We start from the raw sequence: 21,482 nt of genomic DNA, 5'->3' as shown, positions 1-21,482 counted from the left end.
GTGACTCTGGACACCTGAGGGCAGCTGGAGAGACAGACCCGCCCCGACTCGTGCCCCCACATGCCTCAGCGACTCCGGGTGGCACCTGCCCTTGCCTGCTCCACACACCCGCCTGGCCGGGTACAGGGAGAGCAGCTTAAACCAAATGGGTGTCTCGGTGCCTGAACCCCACCGAAATCCTGGGGCTCGGCCAGCCTGCTTCCACCCGTCTTAGTCTTCCCGTCTCTCTGAAGCCTTTGCTCTGGGGTACCCCGGACCCCTCTCATGAAACTGGACCCACTAACAGAAGGAACAATTTCCAAGGGAAAAGAAAAAAAAACCACTTCCAGTGGGTGTTATAACTCCAGAGCCGGTGGGAGCTTCCTCCTCGCCCCTCCCTTGGACAGGAGACACCTGCCACGTCAGGACGCACAAGCGGGCCCCAAGGACACGTCCGTGTGGTGAGGACCCGAGACCTCAGGCCACCAGCCAGGTGCATGCCTGTCTCGGGAAGGGATTCTCCAGCCCCGTCCAAGCCCTCAGAGGCCGCAGGTCTCCGCAGTCCCTTGAGAGCAAGCCCATGGGGACATTGAGGCAGAATCATCTGGCTAATCCCACTCCTGGGCCATTATTTCCTGACACCCAAAAATGGTGTGGGATGATAAACGTTTGTTGGTTTAAGACACTACATTTGGGGATCATTGGTTGCCCAGCAACGGATAACTAATTTGGGAAGGGAAATGGAGTGAGCCTTGCCATCCTTCAGGCCACTGGGGTGTCCCTGGGAGCGCCCCAGACTACTGATCCCGATAAACCTCCTGTTGCCCTTGCCGGGAGGATCTTTCCAGAATTAAAACAGATCATACCTCTCCACTCTCTAAACCAGCCCCGCCCCCCCCCCCCCCCCCCCCGGGGCCTCCACCACAGGCGAATAAGCTTCCAGATGGCTTGGCTCAGCCTACCGACCCTCCTATCTGGGGTTCTTTAACATGGACGGCCATTAGGATCACCCAGGGAGCATTTTTTAAATGCCACACCTGGCTCCCATTTCGAGACAGTCTAATTTAATTGGCACTGTGACCCTAACGTGCAGCTGAGTGTGAAAATCGGCGCAGCGATGCTCTAACCATGGTCCCAGGACCCTCAGAGCCTGGACAGTCTTGGAACTCATGCAAAATGCAAATTCTTGGGCTGTACCCCAAGCCCGCTGAATCAGAAAGTGAGAACGGGCAATCTGGTTTTGCAAGACTCTGGGTGATGTTCGTGTTCACTCCGGGCTGAGGACCCTGCCCTAGATCCACCCTCCCTGCCCCTCCCCTCCCCCGCCCTGCTACCTACTGCCTCATTCTCAATGCCTGGCATCGGGTAAATGTTAAATAAGTATTTGCCGAATGAATGGACACCACTCTCCTGATGAACGCCTCCCAGCGGTTCCCCCCTTGCCTGTGGCCAAGCCAGATGCTTCGGGTGGCATTCAAGGCTCCGTGTCAGCAGGCTTCAGCCAGCCTTGCCGCTTCCCCTCTAGACTACTCCCCTTGGACCTTCTGTGCACCCCCTCCCCACTGCCTATGCAAGGATGCTGGCTATTTAGGATGTTTCAGGAGTTCTGATCTTTGAGTGTGCTGTTATTTCTGTCCTCCTAGGACTACCTAGAAAACTCCTATTCATCCTTCAAAACCTGGCTTAAGATCTCACCTCTGTAACTCTTCCTGAGCCCTCCATTCCCCTCAGCGGCACCCTCAGCCCAGCACCCATCACGCTTGAGGTCTCCATACCCTGGTGTCCTCGATCCGTGCGATGTGGATCACAACATTCCTGCCTCTCGGGGTCTCGTGGTGGATGAGAGTTAATATCTGCCACGTGCCGAGAACAGTGCCTGGCACAGGGAAATGCCCACCACGTGTAAGCTGTTGGTTTTCTACTGCCCAAGCCTGCTCATGCCTCGGTCTTCCCAACTAGCTGGGGAGCCCCCCACCGAGGGCAGGGCTATGGCGGACTCATCTCTCCACCTCCAGCACCTCACACACACGTGGGCAGCGATAAACATTTGCTGAACTGAAGGGGATTAAGTGAGTTCATCTGACTCGTCCTTTGATGCTTGGCTGTCACCTCCTGGGACTCTTTCCTGACACCCCAGGCGGGCTGGGGGCCCTCTTCTGCATTTCTCGTCTGCGATTCATTCCATCTGAACCCTCACCCCGCCCTACTGCCCTTCTCTGTTCACATGTCTGTCTCCCCATCAAGGCTGTGACTCCATGGGGCCATGGACGCTGTGGAATTCACCTGGGTCTCCCCACGGTCTGACGAATAAATCAATGAACCGATACCATCAAGGACTCAGAGACCTTCCCAAGCTGGAGACAGCCCTGGGCTCAGGCAGATGATTATAAAGGGGACAGTGTTTCCTCATGAAGGACACAGGGAGGAGTCCCTCGGCCACCCACTTGCTCATTTCCACGACAGCCATGTAGCTGAGGTCCTCCAGAGTTGGTGACCTCAGGGCCAGCCGGCTAGAGTCTGAAAGTGAGCATGGCAGCAGCCTCTTCAAAGCTATTCCGGGTCCGGGGCGCCTGGGTGGCTCAGTCGGTTAAGCGTCTGACTTCAGCTCAGGTCATGATCTCGCGGTCCATGGGTTCGAGCCCCGCGTCGGGTTCTGTGCTGACAGCTCAGAGCCGGGAGCCTGCTTCGGATTCTGTGTCTCCCCCTCTCTCTGACCCTCCCCTGTTCATGCTCTCTCTCTGCCTCAAAAATAAATAAATGTTAAAAAAAAATTTTTTTTTAAAAAAAGCTATTCCAGGTCCAAGGTGGCAATGCTGGGGCCCGGGCTTGGACTGAGGGTCCCATCGCCACCTGCCAGTCTTTTGGGGCCTCGTCCACCCTTGGAAAGTCAGCTCCCTCCCCCAGTGCGTGTTCTCCTCGAGAACATCATTTTCTTCTTCAATTGGGAAACGCTGTGTTTCTCCCTGGGGGAAGAACAAGGGATTACGCACCCCTGACCCCCAGGCTCCCACCTCACGCTTCCCATGGGCATCTTACAAGCCTCCCACTCAGATTCACACCTGTGGGCTTTTCCCACACACAAGCTCAAGTCCGGACCCTCGCACACACATTCACAAAGCCTCCTGCACACACAGCCGCTAGTGTTTAAAGACCATTCCGTGTGTGCACCAAGCTTACAAACATGACCCGCTGACTCTGCACGTTGTACATACAACTCCCACCCAGGCCACAGCGTCCCACGACTCCACGATCACAAACTCCCACAAACCACCTCCCGAACAGTCCTGCTCATCTGCACGTGTGCATGCGCATATACACTCACACGTGCACGTGCACATACACACACCCTCGTATCACTTTCCATGGGGCCACGGGCTCATCCTCCACTGTGCCCTTCCACGGGAAAGGAAAGAACACCACGGAAGGAAGGGGTCTGAAATGAATGGAGCCTGGGACGTCGGAGCCCTACCGTTCTGCACAGTTGTCCTGGCAACGGAAGATGGTCATCTTTTTGTAGTCGAAAAAGGACACGCCTCGCAGGGCCCGGCTCTGGGTGTCATCCAGGTAACAGCCGATGTACTTGGCTTTGGGGAGAGGAGAAAAGTCAGGTCTGGCTGGGGACAAAGCAGAAAGGGTTTCGCAAACCAGGGGCAACCAGCGTCCCTCCGGTTATGTGACTTTCTTGACCTTTTGGTACCAGCCGCTCCCTCTGAGCAGAAAAGCAGAAACAAGAGACTAAAAGTCACGTGTGCTGGCTGACCCTGATTCGTAAGGGCAGCGCAGGCCAGCAGAGGAGGAAGGGACTCTTCTGGGTAGCCAGGGTTAAGACCAAGCCCCTGGGCTCTACTGGTGACAACAAAGCACGCGGGAAGCCAAGCCAAGGTCATTCCCTAAGCGCCACGCAGATGAGACCCATAGTAAGACAGCTCTGAAGAGCTTGACATGGCTGAGAGCATGCTGTCATTTCTACAAGCTGCCTTAAAATGTCTGTTTTTCCCTGGACACATGGACTGGGATATCTCAAAGGCACCGGGTCAGAGAATACTAACCCAGTGAGGCCAAAATGGAAGGATCTGCGTAAATGTTTCTACCACAGCGTGTGACACACGACAGGCACAAAGGTACGATGAGTGGAACGAGAAACCGGCCACTCGCTGTGTCGTGCCGTACTTCGTAGTTTGCCAACACGCGGGCCAACGTGAGTGCTTTCATCCAAAGAAAGACTTTACATGATGTAAAACCACCAGTAAGAAACCATACACAACAGGGGCGCCTGGGTGGCTCGGTCGGTAAAGCGTCCGACTTCGGCTCAGGTCACGGCCTCACAATGCGTGGGTCTGAGCCCTGCATCGGGCTCTGTGCTGACAGCTCAGAGCCCGGAGCCTGTTTCGGATTCTGTGTCTCCTTCTCTCTCCGCCCCTCCCCTGCTCGCTCTCTGTCTCTCAAAAATGAATAAACATTAACAAAAAATTTAAACAAATAGAAACTATACACAACGTTTTCTTAAAGTAGTAACTGGGTTTCTGTACTTCATGGTAAACAGTACTTCTCACATGAAGACCACACTTCACAGTTTATACAAGTCTTTCCCCATATGTTCTTATAATTATTATGACCTAGACATGTGCTTTGCTGAGTGGTTTCTACTTACTGTCTCACTGAATCCTTACAGTGATCCTCCTCCAAGGGAAGTACTGCTATTCCCACTCTGTACAGAAGAGGAAACTGAGGCCCAGGGAGGTGAAGTCACTTGCCCACGGAAGCACAGCTGGTGGTGCCCACGCGGAGCCAGGGTGGACCTGGGCGATCGGGCTGCAGAACCGATGTTCTGAACCACTGCTCCCATCTTCTGAAATCCAAAGATCCTTGCGAGGACTCACATGAACAGTGGGGAGCACTGCCACGTTCATGCTCTCGGACGACTGAACAGAGGCCCAGAAAAGTCACGTGTCTGGCCCGAAGCCTGTGGCTCACTGGTGGCAGAACAAAGATTTAAGTCCAGGTCTAGGGGGCCCTAAGCCAGCGCTCTCTCCACTATTCCATTTGGAAGTAACTGGAAGATCCAGCCAGCCCTTGGGATCAAACAGCCCTCGCGGGGAAATGACTGCGGGAAATACCGCGTGCCACTTGGTCACTTTCCCTGGCTGGCCTGCTGTCTATTTCACCCACGGGCTTGTGACCCCCTCGCTCATGGTGAACAGCAGGGTCTGGCGGGGGGTGGGGCGGGCTCGCTCCCGGGCGGTCGTGCCCCCCAGCACGGCCCTGCTAAGTGCAGAATTTGTCAGCCCCGCTGGAGATGGGCCTCGTCCTGATCACTCTGAATTTCTTCTCTAAGACAGAGGTGATAGGGTTGACTGAAGAACAGTCCCTCTTTAAGAGAAAGCTCGCCTCCCTGGAGCGGGGACGTCAGATGGCGACAGCTCTGGAGAAGCCCACGTCTTGTCCCTGCGCTTGTTCAAGAATGTATGTCCCTGCCGTCACAGATGGGAATCCCAGCCCCTGGACTGGGGCGTGGGTGCTGTTCACACCTGAGCTGGGAGGCAGCCCCTCTCGTGAGCGTGTCACACTAACTTTAGGTCAATAATTCACTAAAGGGCAGAGTGTCCCATGTATGTAGAAGGGGTGGGGGCAGGGAAGAGATTGGGGGAGGGAGAGAAAAGATAAAAGAGAGAAGGAAGGAGGAAGGGAGGGCGAGGGAGGGAGAGGAGGAGGAGGAAAAAGGTTTTTTGGGAGCATGAGGTCTTTATTGTCAGATCAAAAGACGGTGTGTGTGTGGGTGGAGCATGTATTGAGCACCTACTATATTCTACTAGGGGCCATTCCTCATTTTTAATTTTTAAACGTTTTTAATGTTTTATTTATTTTTGAGACAGAGAGACAGAGCATGAACAGGGGAGGGTCAGAGAGAGAGGGAGACACAGAATCTGAAGCAGGCTCCAGGCTCTGAGCTGTCAGCACAGAGCCCGACATGGGGCTCGAACTCACAGACCGTGAGGTCATGACCTGAGCCGAAGTCGGACGCTTAACCGACTGAGCCACCCAGGCGCCCCAAACGTTTTTAAAAATTTAATTCCAGTTCAGTTAACCTACATTGTTATAGGAGTTTTGGGTGTACAATACAGTGATTCAACAATTTTTTTTTAAAGAATTTTTTTTAAGTTTACTTATTTGTTTTGAGAAAGAGAGAGCACGCGAGTGGGGAGGAGCAGAGAGAGGGGGAGAGTGAGAATCCCAAGCAGGCTCTGCGCTGTCCGCAAAGAGCCCCACGTGGGGCTTGGACTCAAGAACCGTGAGGGCATGACCTGAGTGGAAATTAAGTCACACACTTAACCGACTGAGCCACCCGGGTGGCGTTCCCCACCCCCTTTTTTAAAAGTAGGCTTTATGCCCAGTGGGGAGCCCAACACAGGACTTGAACCCACAACCCTAAGATCAAGACCTACGCCGAGATTAAGAGTTGGACGCTTAACGGACTGAGCCACCCAGGTGCCCCTGATTCAACAAATCTGTACATTACTCACTGCTCATCGTGACAAGTGTCCTCTCGGTCCCCAATCCCCTATTTCGCCCATCCCTCTAACCACCTCCCCTCTGGTACGATCCGTTTATTCTCTGTAGTTAAGATCAGTTTCTTGGGGCGCCTGGGTGGCGCAGTCGGTTAAGCGTCCGACTTCAGCCAGGTCACGATCTCGCGGTCCGTGAGTTCGAGCCCCGTGTCGGGCTCTGGGCTGATGGCTCAGAGCCTGGAGCCTGTTTCCGATTCTGTGTCTCCCTCTCTCCCTGCCCCTCCCCCGTTCATGCTCTGTCTCTCTCTGTCCCAAAAATAAATAAACGTTGAAAAAAAAAAAATTAAAAAAAAAAAAAGATCAGTTTCTTGGTTCGCTTCTCTCTCCTTTTTTTTCCCTTTGACCTTTCGTTTCTCAAATGCCACGTATGAGTGAAATCATATGGTGTCTTTCTCTGACTAGCTTACTTCGCTTAGCACTATCTTTTAAAATTAATATTGTCGCACACTTGTGAACTCATTTTCTAGATGAGGAAACTAATTCCAATGACCGTCACACCTGCCTGCCTTAGAAGCGAGTCTGGAGTTTTGGCACATGGGGTATGTTCTGACTGCTCGCCATTGACGTTACTTCTGTTCCTCCTCTTTGCTCAGTAGAATTAGAAGCTATGGAATCTGCCCAGGTGCTGACACCCCGTAAGGGTCTCGCTTGAAATTTAAGCCCAGGTCTCTTCTCCAGCCCTTTCACACGTGGGGAGGGTCCACTTCCTTTTGGCCCAAGATCACTAAAAGCCACACTGAGGGCTGACTCAGAGAAATGCTAGAGCCCCAGATAGGCCGGGCTTGAAGCTGGATGTGCTGTGGCTAAGGGTGGTCTCACCTAAGGGTGAGGGCAGGGGCGTTTGGCTGTATGTGGGGCGGTGGATCGTGCTAGATGAAATTTTTATAGTCAGTCACACCAGGGAGAGCGTATACGCGCAGGTACAGGCACGTGTCCACTCTGGAGTGTAACGATACTGTTTGCATCTTCAAAGCGCCCCCTCTCCCTGTTTTTCTATTAATAGACCTTACCCGCCAATTACATTGTCCCTCCCACCAGCCAGTGACTGATCGATTGCTCCGGGAAAGGGCACGCGGCCCACACTTTGGATTCTCACAGATCAAAGACAGGAGACAGCAATCTGTTTCCCCTGGGTTGTGACGTCGGCAGCCCGTAAGCCCAGAGCTACGAAGCCACAGTCCCTGGCACCAAAGCCTGTCTGTTTGGGGAGGTGCAGCGAAGGCAGAGGCAAGCGGAGATGAAAAGTCAGAGAGAGAGAAAGGGCACACATCGCTCCTTTGAAACTCCAGTCCCTTCTGCAGCTGGTTGACAAGACACAATACGTGTCCTTCTTTAGCTTCAGCTGGTTCAGGACGGGTTTTTGTCCCTCGCCACCAGTGTAGCACTCACGTATCAATACTCCAGCTAAGGTGCCCGAATCCACCCAGCCATGAGGGTCTAGACCAAGTCTACGCCCATGCCTGTCTGTGCCAAAGCCGCCCCTTCCCATGTGCCACAGCAAGTCTCGGCTGGGGAGGAGGACGCTTCTGTCCCCACCAGAGAGAGCACCCAGGGGACGGTGGGAGAGAGAGGGTCCCTCGGAAGCCGGCTGGGATCTGACCTGAGGGCCATCTGCCTCAAAGCATGGGATTTTAAATGCTGTACCACCTGCTCTTTGTCCCCCCCTCCAGGCCAGACATCAGTGTTCGATGTCTCACACAACAGGTGCTCAAAGCCTTTTTAGAGGATCATCTGTCAACAGGAAGGGGGGGGGGGAAGAGACACAGTCTCTCCTTAACGTCCTGGAGAAACACAGGCGTGTCACACACTGTGACCTGATGAACTGGCTGAGCTCCGCGGGTCAGGAAATGGACACTGAATCAGTTTCCTTCCCGTCCTGGGCAAGGGCTGGTTCCTCCTTCCCCCACAGACCCTTCCGCACAGGCTGTGGCCAACACAACTGCCATCCCCACCCCTGGCATCTGTCACCCTGCTGACCTCATCAGTGCACTTGTCGCCAACCTGCTTCAGCCAGCGCCTTGCCTTCAAATCCTGCTGTGGCGGCAGAATCTCCCCGAGATGTGGGGGGAGGTTAGGTATGCAAAACAGGGAGAAAATCACAGGCCACTCGAGGGGGGATAAATGACTGAGTTCACACAATCTATCAACTCATCTCCGCAGCTATCCAAATATCGCTGAAATGGCAGAGTCGTCCCCAGCTGTCCCATTTATCTCCAGCACAGGAACCAGTGAGGGGTGAGCCCGGGAGAGCACAGGCATCTGGAAAAGAGCACTCCCGACTGTGGGGTTTTTTTTCCTTCCCTTCCCCTCCCTTCCCTTTTTCCTTTCCTTTCCTTTCGTTTTCTTTCTTTTGCTTCAACTAATCTGCCCTTTCAGGAAATTTTGCTCTCTTCAACAAAAGTAATCTGTTAGAAGGATAACTAAACTGCTTTGTATTTCTCTGATTTACTGTTTGTGAGTAGATTCACAAACAGGAGGCGTTACGCTGTGCTAGAAGACAGCCAGCCCTGGAGTCAACCGGATGTGGGTTCCAATCCTGACACTGCGGTGGCCTTGCGGTGTGACTCAAGCTCTTGGAGGTACTGTTCTCTTGCCTGGGAAGTGGGAATAAGAAAGAGGTGATATGGGTTGAACTGTGTCCCCCTCCCCCCACCTGCCGCCACCAACCAAAAATCAGTAAATAAAAAGACAGGTTGAAGTCCTAAGCTCAGAAGCTCAGTGTGCGACCTTATTTGGAACTAGGGTCACTGCGGATGCGATCTGTTAAGGTATGAGGGCATATCGGAGTGGGGGCAGGGCAATCACTATGACTGGTGTCTTTATAAAACGATGGCCATCTGAAGACAGAGCCACAAGGAGGATGCATGTGAAAATAGAGACAGAGGCTGGAGTTTTGCTAAAGCAAGCCAAGGAATGGCCACAGTTGCTGGTGATGCCAGAAGCCAGGGGAAAGGCATGGAACGGGTTCTCCCTTGGTGTCTTTGAGAGTGCACGCCCCTGCTGCCATCTTGATTTCGAACTTCTGGCCCCCAGAACTGCGAGAGAACACATTTCTGTTGCTCTGAGGTACTCTGTTACCACTGCCCTGGAACACTAATACAAGGGATACTGTTAAAACGGACTATAAACAGGATTAATCTATTCACGGAGCCTTAGCACCAGGATCGGCAAGAAACTCAAGAAACTCAAGGAAGAGTTCTTTTCTCCGCCATCCTGGATTCTCCATCCTTCGAGATGACCCACTCCAGTGCTGTCTGGGTTTCCTGGCGCAGATAATGAAATTTTCTGCTCGTACCTGGGCTTCTGTGGGGCAGAAGGGATGCATCTTTCACTTTGGTCAAAGCATACAGATACTACAGACTCAGCTCCGTAATCTCCTCCTCCAGGAAGGCAGCCATGATACACCCCCATGACTGAATGGGATCCCTCTCTTGGGATCCCAGATGCCCTGTCCCACCCTACCACAACGCTTTTGTAAACCATTTTCCAGGTACTGGAAAATTTACTTTTTCAAATTAGAAAAAACTTAGACTTATTGTAGAATTTTTAACACAATGAAAAGGTGCTGTCATGGGGGGAAGGCAAGATACGATGCTATATATATGTAGAAACAAAATATGTGCTTTGGAAATACGCACATGAAAGAAAGAGACAGAGGGGCGCCTGGGTGGCTCAGTCGGTTAGGTGTCCGACTTCAGCTCAGGTCATGATCTCGCAGTTTGTGGGTTTGAGCCCCACATCGGGCTCTGTGCTGACAGCTCGGAGCCTGGAACCTGCTTCAGATTCTGTGTGTGTCTCTCTCTTTCTGCCCCTCCCCCACTCACACTCTGTCTCTCTCTCTCTCTCTCTCTCTCAAAAATAAACAAACATTAAAAAAAAAAGAGACAGGAAGGTAAGACACCAACAGTGTTGATTGTGCTGCTGGTAGATGAGACTCTGGGCCATTTCTATTTTCATCTCTTTCTATACATTTCCATTCTTCTACAGTGAACATGGATGATTTTGAGAATTAGGAAAAATTATTTTTTGAACATATAACTTATGGTTTTACTTGCCTGTCTTCCCCCAGGGGCTGTGAATGTTCCTTAGAGGGGAAAGCCGTGTTGGATCATTCCTGTGTCTCCACCTCCTAGCACTGGGCAGGGCACATAGTAGGTATGTGATAAATACAGGATGGATGGATGGATTGACGGAGTTAGAGATTACATAGCTCAGTGGCTAAGAATAAGAGCTTTTGGGGCCCCTGGGTGGCTCAGTCGGTTAAGCGTCCGACTTCGGCTCAGGTCATGAACTTGTGGTTCATGAGTTCGAGCCCCGCCTCGGGCTCTGTGCTGACAGCTCGGAGCCTGGAGCCTGCTTCAGATTCTGTCTCCCTCTCTCTCTCTGCTCCTCCCCCGCTCGCACTCTGTCTCTCTCAAAAACAAATAAAGATTTTAAAAATTTTTTAAAAAAGAGTAAGATCTTTAGACTCAGACAGAATTGGGCTGGAGTCTGCTCTGCCTCTTAGCAGCTGTGTGACACTGAGTGAATCACTTAACCTCTCTGAGTTTCTGTTGAGCCCCATCTGTGAAAGGGGCTCAAATTCCTGCTTGATGTGAAGCTGAGGGTCTGGATGCACAGTCCCTGATGTAGACCAGACCCTCGACACCTGCAGCAACAGCATCTTCAGCTGGAGAAGATGGGGAGCGAGTGCCCGGACGTTCCTTCCAAGAATACGGACTGACCCTCCCCCAAGTCCTTCATGTTCGGACTTCAAAATCAAACTGGATTTGGCTTCTGGCTCTGCCTGTGACTGGCTGTGTCACCTCAGGCAAGCCACATCACCTGTATGCTTCTGCATTGTCTTCTGCAGAATTACGATATTGATGACAATAGCTGGCACGTAGTAAGTGCTTACTGTGTGCCACCCTCTGAGCCGAGCGCTTCCTGTGCCCCGAGAAGTGAGGTGATATGATGGTTAAGGTTCAGGTGTAAGACTCAAACCACCAGGGTTCAATTAGTAGTTTACCCCCTCCTCCAGCTTGAACAACCTTGGGCAAGTTACTTAACCTCTCTGTGCCTCAGTTTCCTCCCTACAAGATGGAGTTAATAATAGTGACCTCACTGGGTTGCTACGAAAATTATGTGATATAAGAGATGCAAAGGACTTGGGAGAGTGCCTGGCACTTAGCACGTAATCGATTTGTCTTATACAATCATCACGACAGCCATCTACTCTTATGGACTTATCCCCAAGAGGAAACTGAGGCTCAGAGAGGTGAAGTGACCTGCCCAAAGCTGCACAGTCAGCAAGCTGCAGAATTGGAAGGTGCACCCTGATTTGGCTGCTTAAAGCACAGGCTCTCCCAAGGCCAGGGGAGGTCAAGGACCCAGCAAGGTGCATGGCACATAGTAGGTGTCGCTCCACCTCAGAGTGGACTTCCCACCCAGCCCCAGCCCCAGCCCCACCTCTAGCCTGGAGGCAGCTCCTCCCGCCCCTCCTGGCCTGTGATGGGCTCTGAATCGTTTACAGCTGAAGTCCCGCATCACTGCATCAAGCAGAGCCCTTGCCAGCTTCAGAGAAAAACCAAATGTGTTCAGCGTCAGGTCAGAGAAGTGTTCGTTTTTATTAGCGTTAATCTAATACGTTGTCTTTCCTCGCTGAACTCTGAATAAGTTAATCAAGGACAGGCTGGATTTGTGTTTTCTTAATAACGCCGCCTGATTCCGAAGGCTGCCTGCTGTGAGCTCTAGGCTCCGGGCATCTTTCTTATTTTCTCTTGCTTCTCTCTTTACATTTTATAAAAATACATAAGATTTCCAGGGGCAGAGGGGTTAGCGTGGCATAGGAGGCGGCCTGCAAGCTTTGAAATTAAATGAATCTTGTTTCAGATCTCAGTTCCTCACTTCTACCCAGGTGGCCTGCGTTTCTGAGTTTAAAATTTTCCTATTTGTAGGGGCGCCTGGGTGGCGCAGTCGGTTAAGCGTCCGACTTCAGCCAGGTCACGATCTCGCGGTCCGTGAGTTCGAGCCCCGCGTCGGGCTCTGGGCTGATGGCTCAGAGCCTGGAGCCTGTTTCCGATTCTGTGTCTCCCTCTCTCTCTGCCCCTCCCCTGTTCATGCTCTGTCTCTCTCTGTCCCCAAAATAAATAAACGCTGAAAAAAAAAATTTAAAAAAAAAATTTTTCCTATTTGTGAAAGAAAATAACAATAGTGTCTAGCTTTCTGAGTTGGGTGGTAATTAAAGCAATGAAGCTCTTACAACATGGTCCAGCCCATAATGATCACTCAATAGACAGTAGCTATTATACTTCTACTGATAGTAACTCACTACCAGGTCACTATTAAGTGACCTAGAATCATGAACCAGGAGATGCGATAAGCATTTTCCATAGATCCTTCCATTCAAATACGTGAAGAGCAAACAGGACAGCGGCTGGCGTAGAGTAGGTGTTCAAGAAATGGCAGTCATTTCTGGTAGAAGTGGCTGTGGCAGTGTATTCTCACAACAAATGGGAAGTGTTGTGAGTGTTGTTGGTTATCGATGCACCACAAGGAACTCCCACTCCATCCGGGACCTCAAAAGCACAGGTGATCACCATTCACCTAATGGCCCTGATAGGGACCATACTGGGTGGGGGGGTCAGGGACAATTTCCTGGAGGCGAGCTAAGCTGAGAGGGGAAGGAAGAGTGGCGTTGACCCTTGGAGGCACTCCAGACAGAGGAAGGGTCATTCATTCATGTGTCCATCCCATCATTCCTTCATTCCACAAGTATTGAGACAAGTATTTATTGAGCACTGGCTCTGTGCCGGGTGCTGTCCCTGGTGCTGAATGAAGAGCATGGGGGAAATAGGAGAGGCAACGTTTCTGCCCTCATGGCACTGACAGTCTGGTAGGGGAGGCAGACTACAAACAAGGAAGAAACACATAAACAAGACGCTTTCATATGATGGTAAGGTCTGTGACAAAAATAAAACCAGGAAATATGGTTGTGACCAGGTACAAAGTGGGGCTGTTTTAGTTAGGAAGGCCTCTCTCGGAAGGCGAGGTTTGACTAGGGACCCAAAGGAAGGGAGGAAGGGAGCCATGCAAGGATACGGAAGAAGAGCATCCCAGATAGAAGAAACTGGTTATACAAAGACCCTATGGTAGGAACAGGCTTGGCACATTCAGTGAATGGCAAGAAGGACAGTGGGGCAGGGTGTGGTGGTGTGGGTGGCGGGGGGTGGGGGGTGGTGGTGGCGTGCAGAGCCCTACGAGGTAAGTTTGGAGCGGTGGCCATAACAGGGGGCTCTGGAGTTTATCCTAGGTGGGGTAATAGCATATCCTAAGGTGCAGGCTTGTGACAAACTTTGGGATTTGTAAACTACTAGGAGTTCAGAGTGGCTAGGGAGAGACACAGCTGGGTGGGTGAAGCGAAGCCACTTCACAATTTCTCCATTCTGTGTAGCACCTCGTACCTCACCTGGACCGAGAAGATGGGGTCCCTCCCGCCAGCAGATCCACGAGGACTTCCTGATCACCTCTAAGACCCAAAACGTGCCAAGCACTGTGCTGGGTACTTTCCTAACCAGTGTCCCAGTGAGCTCTCAGGAGACGCCCAGAAGGGAGGGGTCGTTATCCCCATTTGACAAACAGCAAAACTGAGTCATGAGAAAGTGAAACTATTTGCCTGGGCCACATGGCTGGTTGGGACAGAAGTGGAACATGAATCCAAGTCCCCCAATCTGTTCTGCCACGTCCCACACTCTCTTCCACCTCCCTGTGAACGCCGGGTTCTTAAAGAAGCAGAATTCTAGGAGATCCCCGAGCGTGGGAAGGTGGGGTCCCCTGGATGGCTCCTGAGCCCAGTACAGGGTGGGACCGAAGCCGGGGAACGTGCTCCCCTGTGTGAGTCCCTGCCACTAATCCTGCTTCCTTCCATGGCGGAAGAAGGGGTTTTCCATGAGCTGAATCACAGCAGAAGTGTGATATATGGCAGGGAACACAAAGGCTGGGGAGGTTTTCCTTCTGTCCTGATTGGTGCTGGATCCTCCCAAACCATCTGGCCTGGATTCCCAAAACATGCCATGTGTGTTCATCTCCAGAACTGCAGGGTTGCGGGCTCCTCCCCCGCATGCTGGTCAGCCGGGTGGACGTCGGCAGACTCTGGAAGGCGGTCCAGGGGCCAAGCGTTCAGGCCAGATGTGCCTCTCCCCGGCTGTACGGCCCTGGGCAAGTGTCTCCCTTCACCAAGCCTCAGTTTCCACATCTGTTACCTGGGTGGAGGGTCACACCCCTTGTTCATGAGGTATAGTGGAAACCGAGTAAGGTAACGCGCTCACAGAAGAAAGCCTTTTTCGACTGAAAGGCTAAGAAAATGCGAGGAAATACCTCCAGGGCAACGATGCCCTCCAACTGCCATCACCAAGAGATCCGTCAAGATGGGCCGACAGGCAACACGGTACAGCAGAGCCACGGCATGCCGTGGAAGCCAGAGCTCACAGAGTTCCTGAGCCTTCTCACGGGCAATGTCACTGACTAGCTATGTCACCGTGGGCTCTTGGTGCCTTGGTTTCCTCATCCTTAAAATGGGAATAACAGCACCTTCTACAGAGTTGTGGTAACAATTCAATACACATTAAAGTGCTTAAGTACCTGGCACATCGTAAGTGCTCAGTAGATGCTGTTTTAATGTCCATGTGTATTTATTTAACAAGACTAAAAAAGGCTGCGAGGAAATGTCAGACTTTGAACTCTGGCAGATGTAGGGTTCAAGTCCACGCCTGGCTGTTTACAAGCTGTGTGACCTTGGGCAAGCTATTTCTCTGGGCTTCAAATTTCTCCTCTGAAATGGGGACGAGAGCGAACCCCCGGGCATGTCTACAGCCGTGACTATATGGCAGCCGGTTCCTATTCAACACTGAAGCCTGGTGGCGGTCACTGTATTCTTCTCACCCCCTCCCTTCCCCTTGGCCACCTTCCCTGTCTGCCCCTCTTACCTCGCTCCTCCTCCTTCTCCCGGACGATCCTCCCCTTGAGGGCTCGGCTCCAGGCTCCACCGTAGTCACCCAGCTTGGCCCTCTCGCTCCCGTCCTTGCCCTTGAACCAGGGTCCGTACCTGCGGGCAATGTTCGAGGCTTCACCCGTGTCCCGGAAGCCTCTGCCCAGATGCAGGTCACCCAAGAAGGGCAGCTCAGCGCCTTCGGCCTGGACCCCCGCAGCGGGGCTGGCCTGGCTCTGGGAGATGGCGGGCTGGCCCACGAAGCCAGAGTGAAGGAAGACCAGGCTCCCGGCCGTCAGGTAGAGCACCAGGAAGGTAAAGAAACGCACAGGCTTCCTGCGGAAGTACCGCTGGAATTTGAACCAGAGCTTGGCCATAGCAGGATCATTCCGGACTGGCTCGCTGGGGCTTGGCTGGCGGGGGGGGTTTCAGGAAGGGGATGGAGGGGGGCTGCGTTCCCGAAGCTTCCCTTCGGGATGGAACCCCTGGGGGTCTGCAGTCTTATTCCTTCCGCAAAGGTGATGCTTGGCTGATGCCAAGAGAATGGAGCCCTCCTGAGGTCAAGGTGAGCTTCCTGGAGCCACAGAAGGGACCCCACACCCAGGAGTCAGTCCCATTTTCCTATATCTTGTTCCTCACGTCAGAAAGCTCCCAGAGAACTTGGATAATGGCAGTCGCAGGAGGATTCTGTCGGTCACCAGCACCGCAGCTCACTTTGCACCTTTTCTTGGCTCTTCCGGCCTGTCAGGGCTGGATTCTTTCACCGAGGGCCATTTTCTGGCCCCTTTCCCAGCTGGGGGCCACGCTCGGTGCATCCACCTCGTGGAAACGGAGGCTGCCGGGTTTCCATCTGCTCACGCATTAGGGCTCAGGACTGCCGCCTGCAAAACAGCACGGACACGGGCTTAAGAAGCCTCCTCACGGAGGCCAGAGCTCAAAGCGTTCTTAAGCCTTCTCCCCGCGAATGCAGAGCCCCGAGGAAGGGAGGGAACCAATGGCCTGAAGCACCCAGCAAGTGCTTGGATGGAGGCCCAGTCCCGGGTCTTCTAGAACACCTGCCTTTTTCTGTAAGCCAAAGTGGGAATTTGGGGGCCTGTCTCCTCCTGGGCCCTCATTTTCGGACACACTTTACCTCGGACAAGCTCAAGTCCTTAGGGCCCACATTTCCTATGTCTGTCAAACGTACACTGATACGTGAACTATTTTAAGCCTAAAAAGTACTTCCTAGGGTCCCTGCTGAATTGCCTGCTGGACCTGGCTGATTCGGAACCAGATCAAATTCATTCTTTTTTGTTGCTGTTGTTCCAGCAAATGCTTAGCGAGCACCCCACTATGTAGCAGGTACTGTCCTAAGTGCCGGACATAAAGCCGTGAACCAGAGAAACCAAGTCCCTTCCTTCCCGGGGCTCACATTCCAGTGGGAGAGATCAAAGCCATAGCCCCTCTCCTCTACCCAAGGAAGAAAAGGAAAAGAAATCTGATTTAGCGACATAGCCATCACTCGGCATTTATTTAGCATCTACAGTCCGCCCAGCTCTGTGCCGAGCCCCCTACATGCGTTAGCTCACGTGGTCTTCCCAGGGTTCCTAGGGGAGGAACAATTTCCCCACTTCACAGATGAGGAACCTGAGGCCGCACAGCCTCACAGGTCTGTCCCACAGGTCGACTTGGGAATTGAACCCAGGACAGTCCAAATGCAAAACCACAGCTCTTAATCACTGCGTTTTTGACCCGGCTTTTGTCCTACACGGACTAGATATCACGTGGGGATTCAGAGATAGGCTCTGAAGCAGCAGCCCGCCTCCACGGCCTCCCAGGGACACTGCTCACTGTCTGACAGGGCCCCTCAGGGTGTGGTCCACGGAGCATCTGATGCATGATCACCTGAGAACCTGGTTAACTACGAAGATTCTGGACCTCTCCAGCCCAGATTTCTGGTAGAAGGGGAAGTCTACAGGTGTAACAAGGTGTCCTCAGGTCATGGTGACGGGCACGGAGGGCCGAGGGCACTGCTTTATGAGTAAACGTTAAGGATCATCAGCCAGGAGGAAAACAGAATACGAATCAGAAAACCGAATACTCCTTTTGGCTGGTGCGATTTCATGTTATCACCAGCAGGGGGCCTCGTGACAGTCTTGGCCAATGTACAGGACTAACTGGCAGCCAATGGCTGATCTGAATGGTAACAGCCCCTCCGGAATGCAGACAGTGGCACGGGAGTTTAACTGTGGTTCAGGGGAGATGCCATCAGTAGTCCATACGCCATCCCATTCATTCAGGTACTAAGTGCTAAGCACCTACTATGCAGTTATTGTGCTAGGCACTTGGAATAGATAAGTGAAAAAAAAAAAAACAGCTCCAAATTTTTGTGGGGTCAAACAACCCGTTTCTCCATCGCTCCGTCTATCTGTCCACCGCTTTAACCCATCCATCAGTCCACCTGCCCACCCATCAAGTCACAATCTATCCATCCATCCACTGTCCATTCCTTCACCCATCCATCAATCCACCTGCCCGTCCATCCATCCACCATTCGTCTGTTCATTAATCCACTCATCCACCTACCCATCCTTCCATCCGTTCAAAAATGTGCATTGCTTGCCTACTGTGTGTGCTTGGGGATACCGAAATAAATAATCCAGAGTCCCCCTTTCAGAGAATTCAGAGTCCGCCGAGGGAGATAGCAACTCTAAACCACCACTGTACGAAATCACTGCACTAGATCGTGCTAAATCCTGTAGTAGATGTAGAAGATACAGAACAGCAATTAATAGCTAATGTTTACTGAGCACTTCACAGGGCCGACATTGCTCTGAACACATACATACTCTGAATCCTTGCAACATTTCTACGAGGGAGATCTGTAACCGTTTTACAGAGGAGAGAAACGAGGCTCAGAGAGATTAAGTAATTTACCCAGGGCCACAGAGTTGGCGGGGGGGGGGGGGGGGGACTTGAATGCCAAGTCCAGGAGTCTGGACTATGTTCTATCTGCGTGCATGCGGAACCACTGAAGTTCCAAGGTCACACTGATACTTTAAACCAGGCAGTGGGTGGTGACCCATGGTATTCCGTGGAGATCACACACACGCCAGATGTTTCTGCAGCTGGGCCAGGGTGAGAAAAAGCCAGCAGCCATCATGGGGATGGGCAGAAGGACACCAGCCCTTCCAGAAGCAGACGAGGGCATAGGCTTTGGAGGTGGACTGACCTGGGTTCAGATCCCGCCTCTTCCACCTGCCGGCTTGTGGGACTGGGTCAAGACACCTGTTCTCATGAAGATCCTCACCTGTAACGTGGGTGTAAGAATCAAGACACCTCCCCCCAAATATATTTGCTGGGAGGGCTGCACTTAAAAATGTAGGAAGAGTGCCTGGCACACAGTAGGTGCTCAAGAAAAGCACCCCCTAACCCCACTCCTCTCAAGGGCACATGTGAGCAGCCTTCAAAGGCATTTGCCGCAGCAGCTCATTTGCTGCCGTGGAGACGGCAGAGATCCTGGCTGTTGTGTTCCCTGTGGCTTTTTGTCTCTCTGAGGATATTTCTGGGTCTAGTCCTTTTTTGTTGTTCCCTTCTTGTTCTTTTCTATTTCAACACATCTTTTCTCTAAGTGGGTGCCAAATGGGTTTTAAGAGGATAATGAGCTCATTAGAAGCTGGCAGGGAACAGAAAGAGACAGAGGCATTGGTGGTGTGGGGAGTGAAGGGGACCCATCCGGGAAGGGACTGTGGGGAGGGGGGCTCCTCCAGGGGACAGGGGGGCGGTGCTGATTTGAGCCACCCACGCCACCTGCCAGTGCTGGGAGGGAGGGCACCCGGAGGGAGAACACCCTGGAACCTGGGCAACATGGGGGTGGGGGCGTCCAGTCTGTTCTCTCTCCGTGTTAGCCCCAGCATCTGGCACACAGCAGGTCCTCAAGAGGTGCAGGAAATGAGAAGAGTCAGGGGACTGACCTCCCCTGGGGGCTTAAACCTAAACCCTGTCACCACAACACTGGTGACAGCCTCAGAGAATGACACTCAGGGCTCTGTGAAGGGAGTACCTTTCGTTTCACAGCTCTGGGTGGTCCTGGAGTTCAGGGGGCCCCGATGAGCCACAGCCCCCCCTCCCCAAGGGAACCCCAAAGACTTCTCTGCTTCTCACCACCCTCTGCCATCCTCTCCCCATCCCCAAGCCTCTGTCTGTCTCTTTCTCTCTCTCTAGACAGAAATCCTAACCCCAAAGCGAATGCGGAAATGAAATGAACGGCCATTTATTGAACACCTACTATATGCCGGACGCTGCATTCAAAGACTTTACAAACACGTTCTCACAAACTCCTCCCTCCCAGCAACCTGTGAGAGCAATGGCTCTCCCCAGCCCACAGATGGCACATGGACAATGCCCCCGGGGAAGGCGGCACGTGTTGGCCTCCACCTCCCCGTCTCCACTTGCCTGTTACACGTTGGAAGCCATAATCCCGTCAGCATCCTGTCCTGTCACTTACAGGAAGCCTTACAGAAATCCATGAGCCTGAGCAGGGGGCCCGCCCTCCCTCTCTCTTCAGCCGGGCAGGGGCCCGCGGCTCTGTGAGCTCCACTCTTCTCTTGTGAGCCGACCACAGTCTTCCTGCTGGGGCCCTGGGAGGGTCCGGTGAGATGCCCACCCCAGAGGCCTGGAGTTGGTGCTATGAGCGATCAGTCTCCATCCCTCTCCATTTTGCATGACAACCCCCTGAGCCTCAGTTTCCCCATCTACTCAATGTGGCGGATGACCCGATCCCTCCCCTGCCTCCCTCCCAGGGCTGGCGGGGGTTTCCACCACCGTGAGGGCAAGACGTCCCCCCTCTGCAGGAATGGCAGCATTTGGTTACTGCGGTTCGTGTTTCCAGCCGGAGCCTCGCAGCGTCTAAACACAGCCTATTTTTAGCACCAGAATGAACTTCTGGTGTTGAGTTGCGAAGAAAATAACTGGCGGGGCAGAGCTGCCCTGTGGGAAGGGAAGACAGGAGGTGAGCCGGCCCCGTGGCCCCCGGGGCCCCTGGGAGGGGCCGTGGAGCTTGTCCTTCCAGATGGCAGGGGCAGGTGGGTCTGGCCAGAAGTCCGTGAGCCTGAGCAGGGGGCCCGCCCTCCCTCTCTCTTCAGCCCCCTGAACTTGACTTGAGGGCCTCAGTTGACCCCGGTGACCATCCAAGCCTCTCCAAGAAATAGCTCCCCAGAAACCAGGTTTGTCAAGTTTGGGTTTCTCCACACTTCTGGGCAGGGGACACACCCCTGGGGATCTTCAAGCGACTGGGAGCCCAGACCAGAGACGAAATTTTAGCGCTGGCCTAATGGGGACGTCGGAAATCAGCAGTGTCTGTTGTTGAGCGTTTACTATGTGCCAGGCACCGTGCCTTATTTCCACCGTGCCATTTAATCCCCTCTAGAACCCTGTGAGCTGCTTACTAACCTCTCTGTGCCTCAGTCTCCCCATCCGTAGAATGGGGGAAACAGTCCTACTTGTCTCGTAGGGCTTGTGTGGGGACTACGCGCGTTTCACCGAAGCGTTACCTCTTAACGGTAATAACGCGTAGGGAACGTGTATGGTTTTGTGTGCCCAGCACCCATTTTGTTTTACTGGTAGAGGGACCCTATTGTCCTTCACAGGGCTTCTCCGTCATCGGTTCTTAGCCTGTATGGCTGGGGTAGAATGAATTCCCCTCCCCAGCTGCTGCCACACTCAACCCTGTCGTCTCCTGACGCCTGTGTACAAGCAACGCAGGGTGCACCTATACCCGGGAGAGGCGTTCCTAGGGCCTGCTGTGTGAACATCTCACGACTGCCCTAAGGAATGCTGGTGTGTTTTCCAAAGGGCTGCAGTGACCAACTCCCCCCAGTAGCCTACGGGCGTTCCTGTTCTTCCAGATCGGCATCGTGGCTCAACACCGTCAGCCTTTTTTGGTTTTGCCAATCGTTGGGTAGATCTTTCACAGATTTTGTGTGCGCCCCACC

The 21,482-nt window shown here is 52.9% G+C and overlaps 1 protein-coding gene across 9 annotated transcripts in view; it reads right to left on the bottom strand.

Moving 5' to 3' along the window:
• The window catches only part of WSCD2 (WSC domain sialate O sulfotransferase 2), a 117,353-nt gene that overhangs the window by 39,863 nt on the left and 56,008 nt on the right, over window positions 1-21,482 (bottom strand). For 7 of the 9 annotated variants that reach the window (XM_086681872.1, XM_086681869.1, XM_086681875.1 and 4 more), the window contains 2 exons: window positions 15,509-16,391; window positions 3,449-3,563 (listed from right to left, as the gene is read on the bottom strand). In XM_086681872.1, the coding sequence (XP_086537998.1) occupies window positions 3,449-3,563; window positions 15,509-15,887 (494 nt within the window). In that variant the 5' untranslated portion in view covers window positions 15,888-16,391. Of the gene's footprint in view, window positions 1-3,448; window positions 3,564-4,028; window positions 4,190-15,508; window positions 16,392-21,482 lie in introns of those variants that run through there. The other 2 variants (XM_086681876.1, XM_086681877.1) reach the window with 2 other exon arrangements.

The sequence above is a fragment of the Puma concolor genome, chromosome D3, assembly GCF_028749965.1.
Source record: "Puma concolor isolate L17-30 chromosome D3, mPumCon1.1.hap2, whole genome shotgun sequence".
In the NCBI taxonomy this organism is placed as follows: domain Eukaryota; kingdom Metazoa; phylum Chordata; class Mammalia; order Carnivora; family Felidae; genus Puma; species Puma concolor.
The sequence above is the reverse complement of the archived record's forward strand: the minus strand, read 5'-3'. Positions and strand labels throughout refer to the sequence as shown.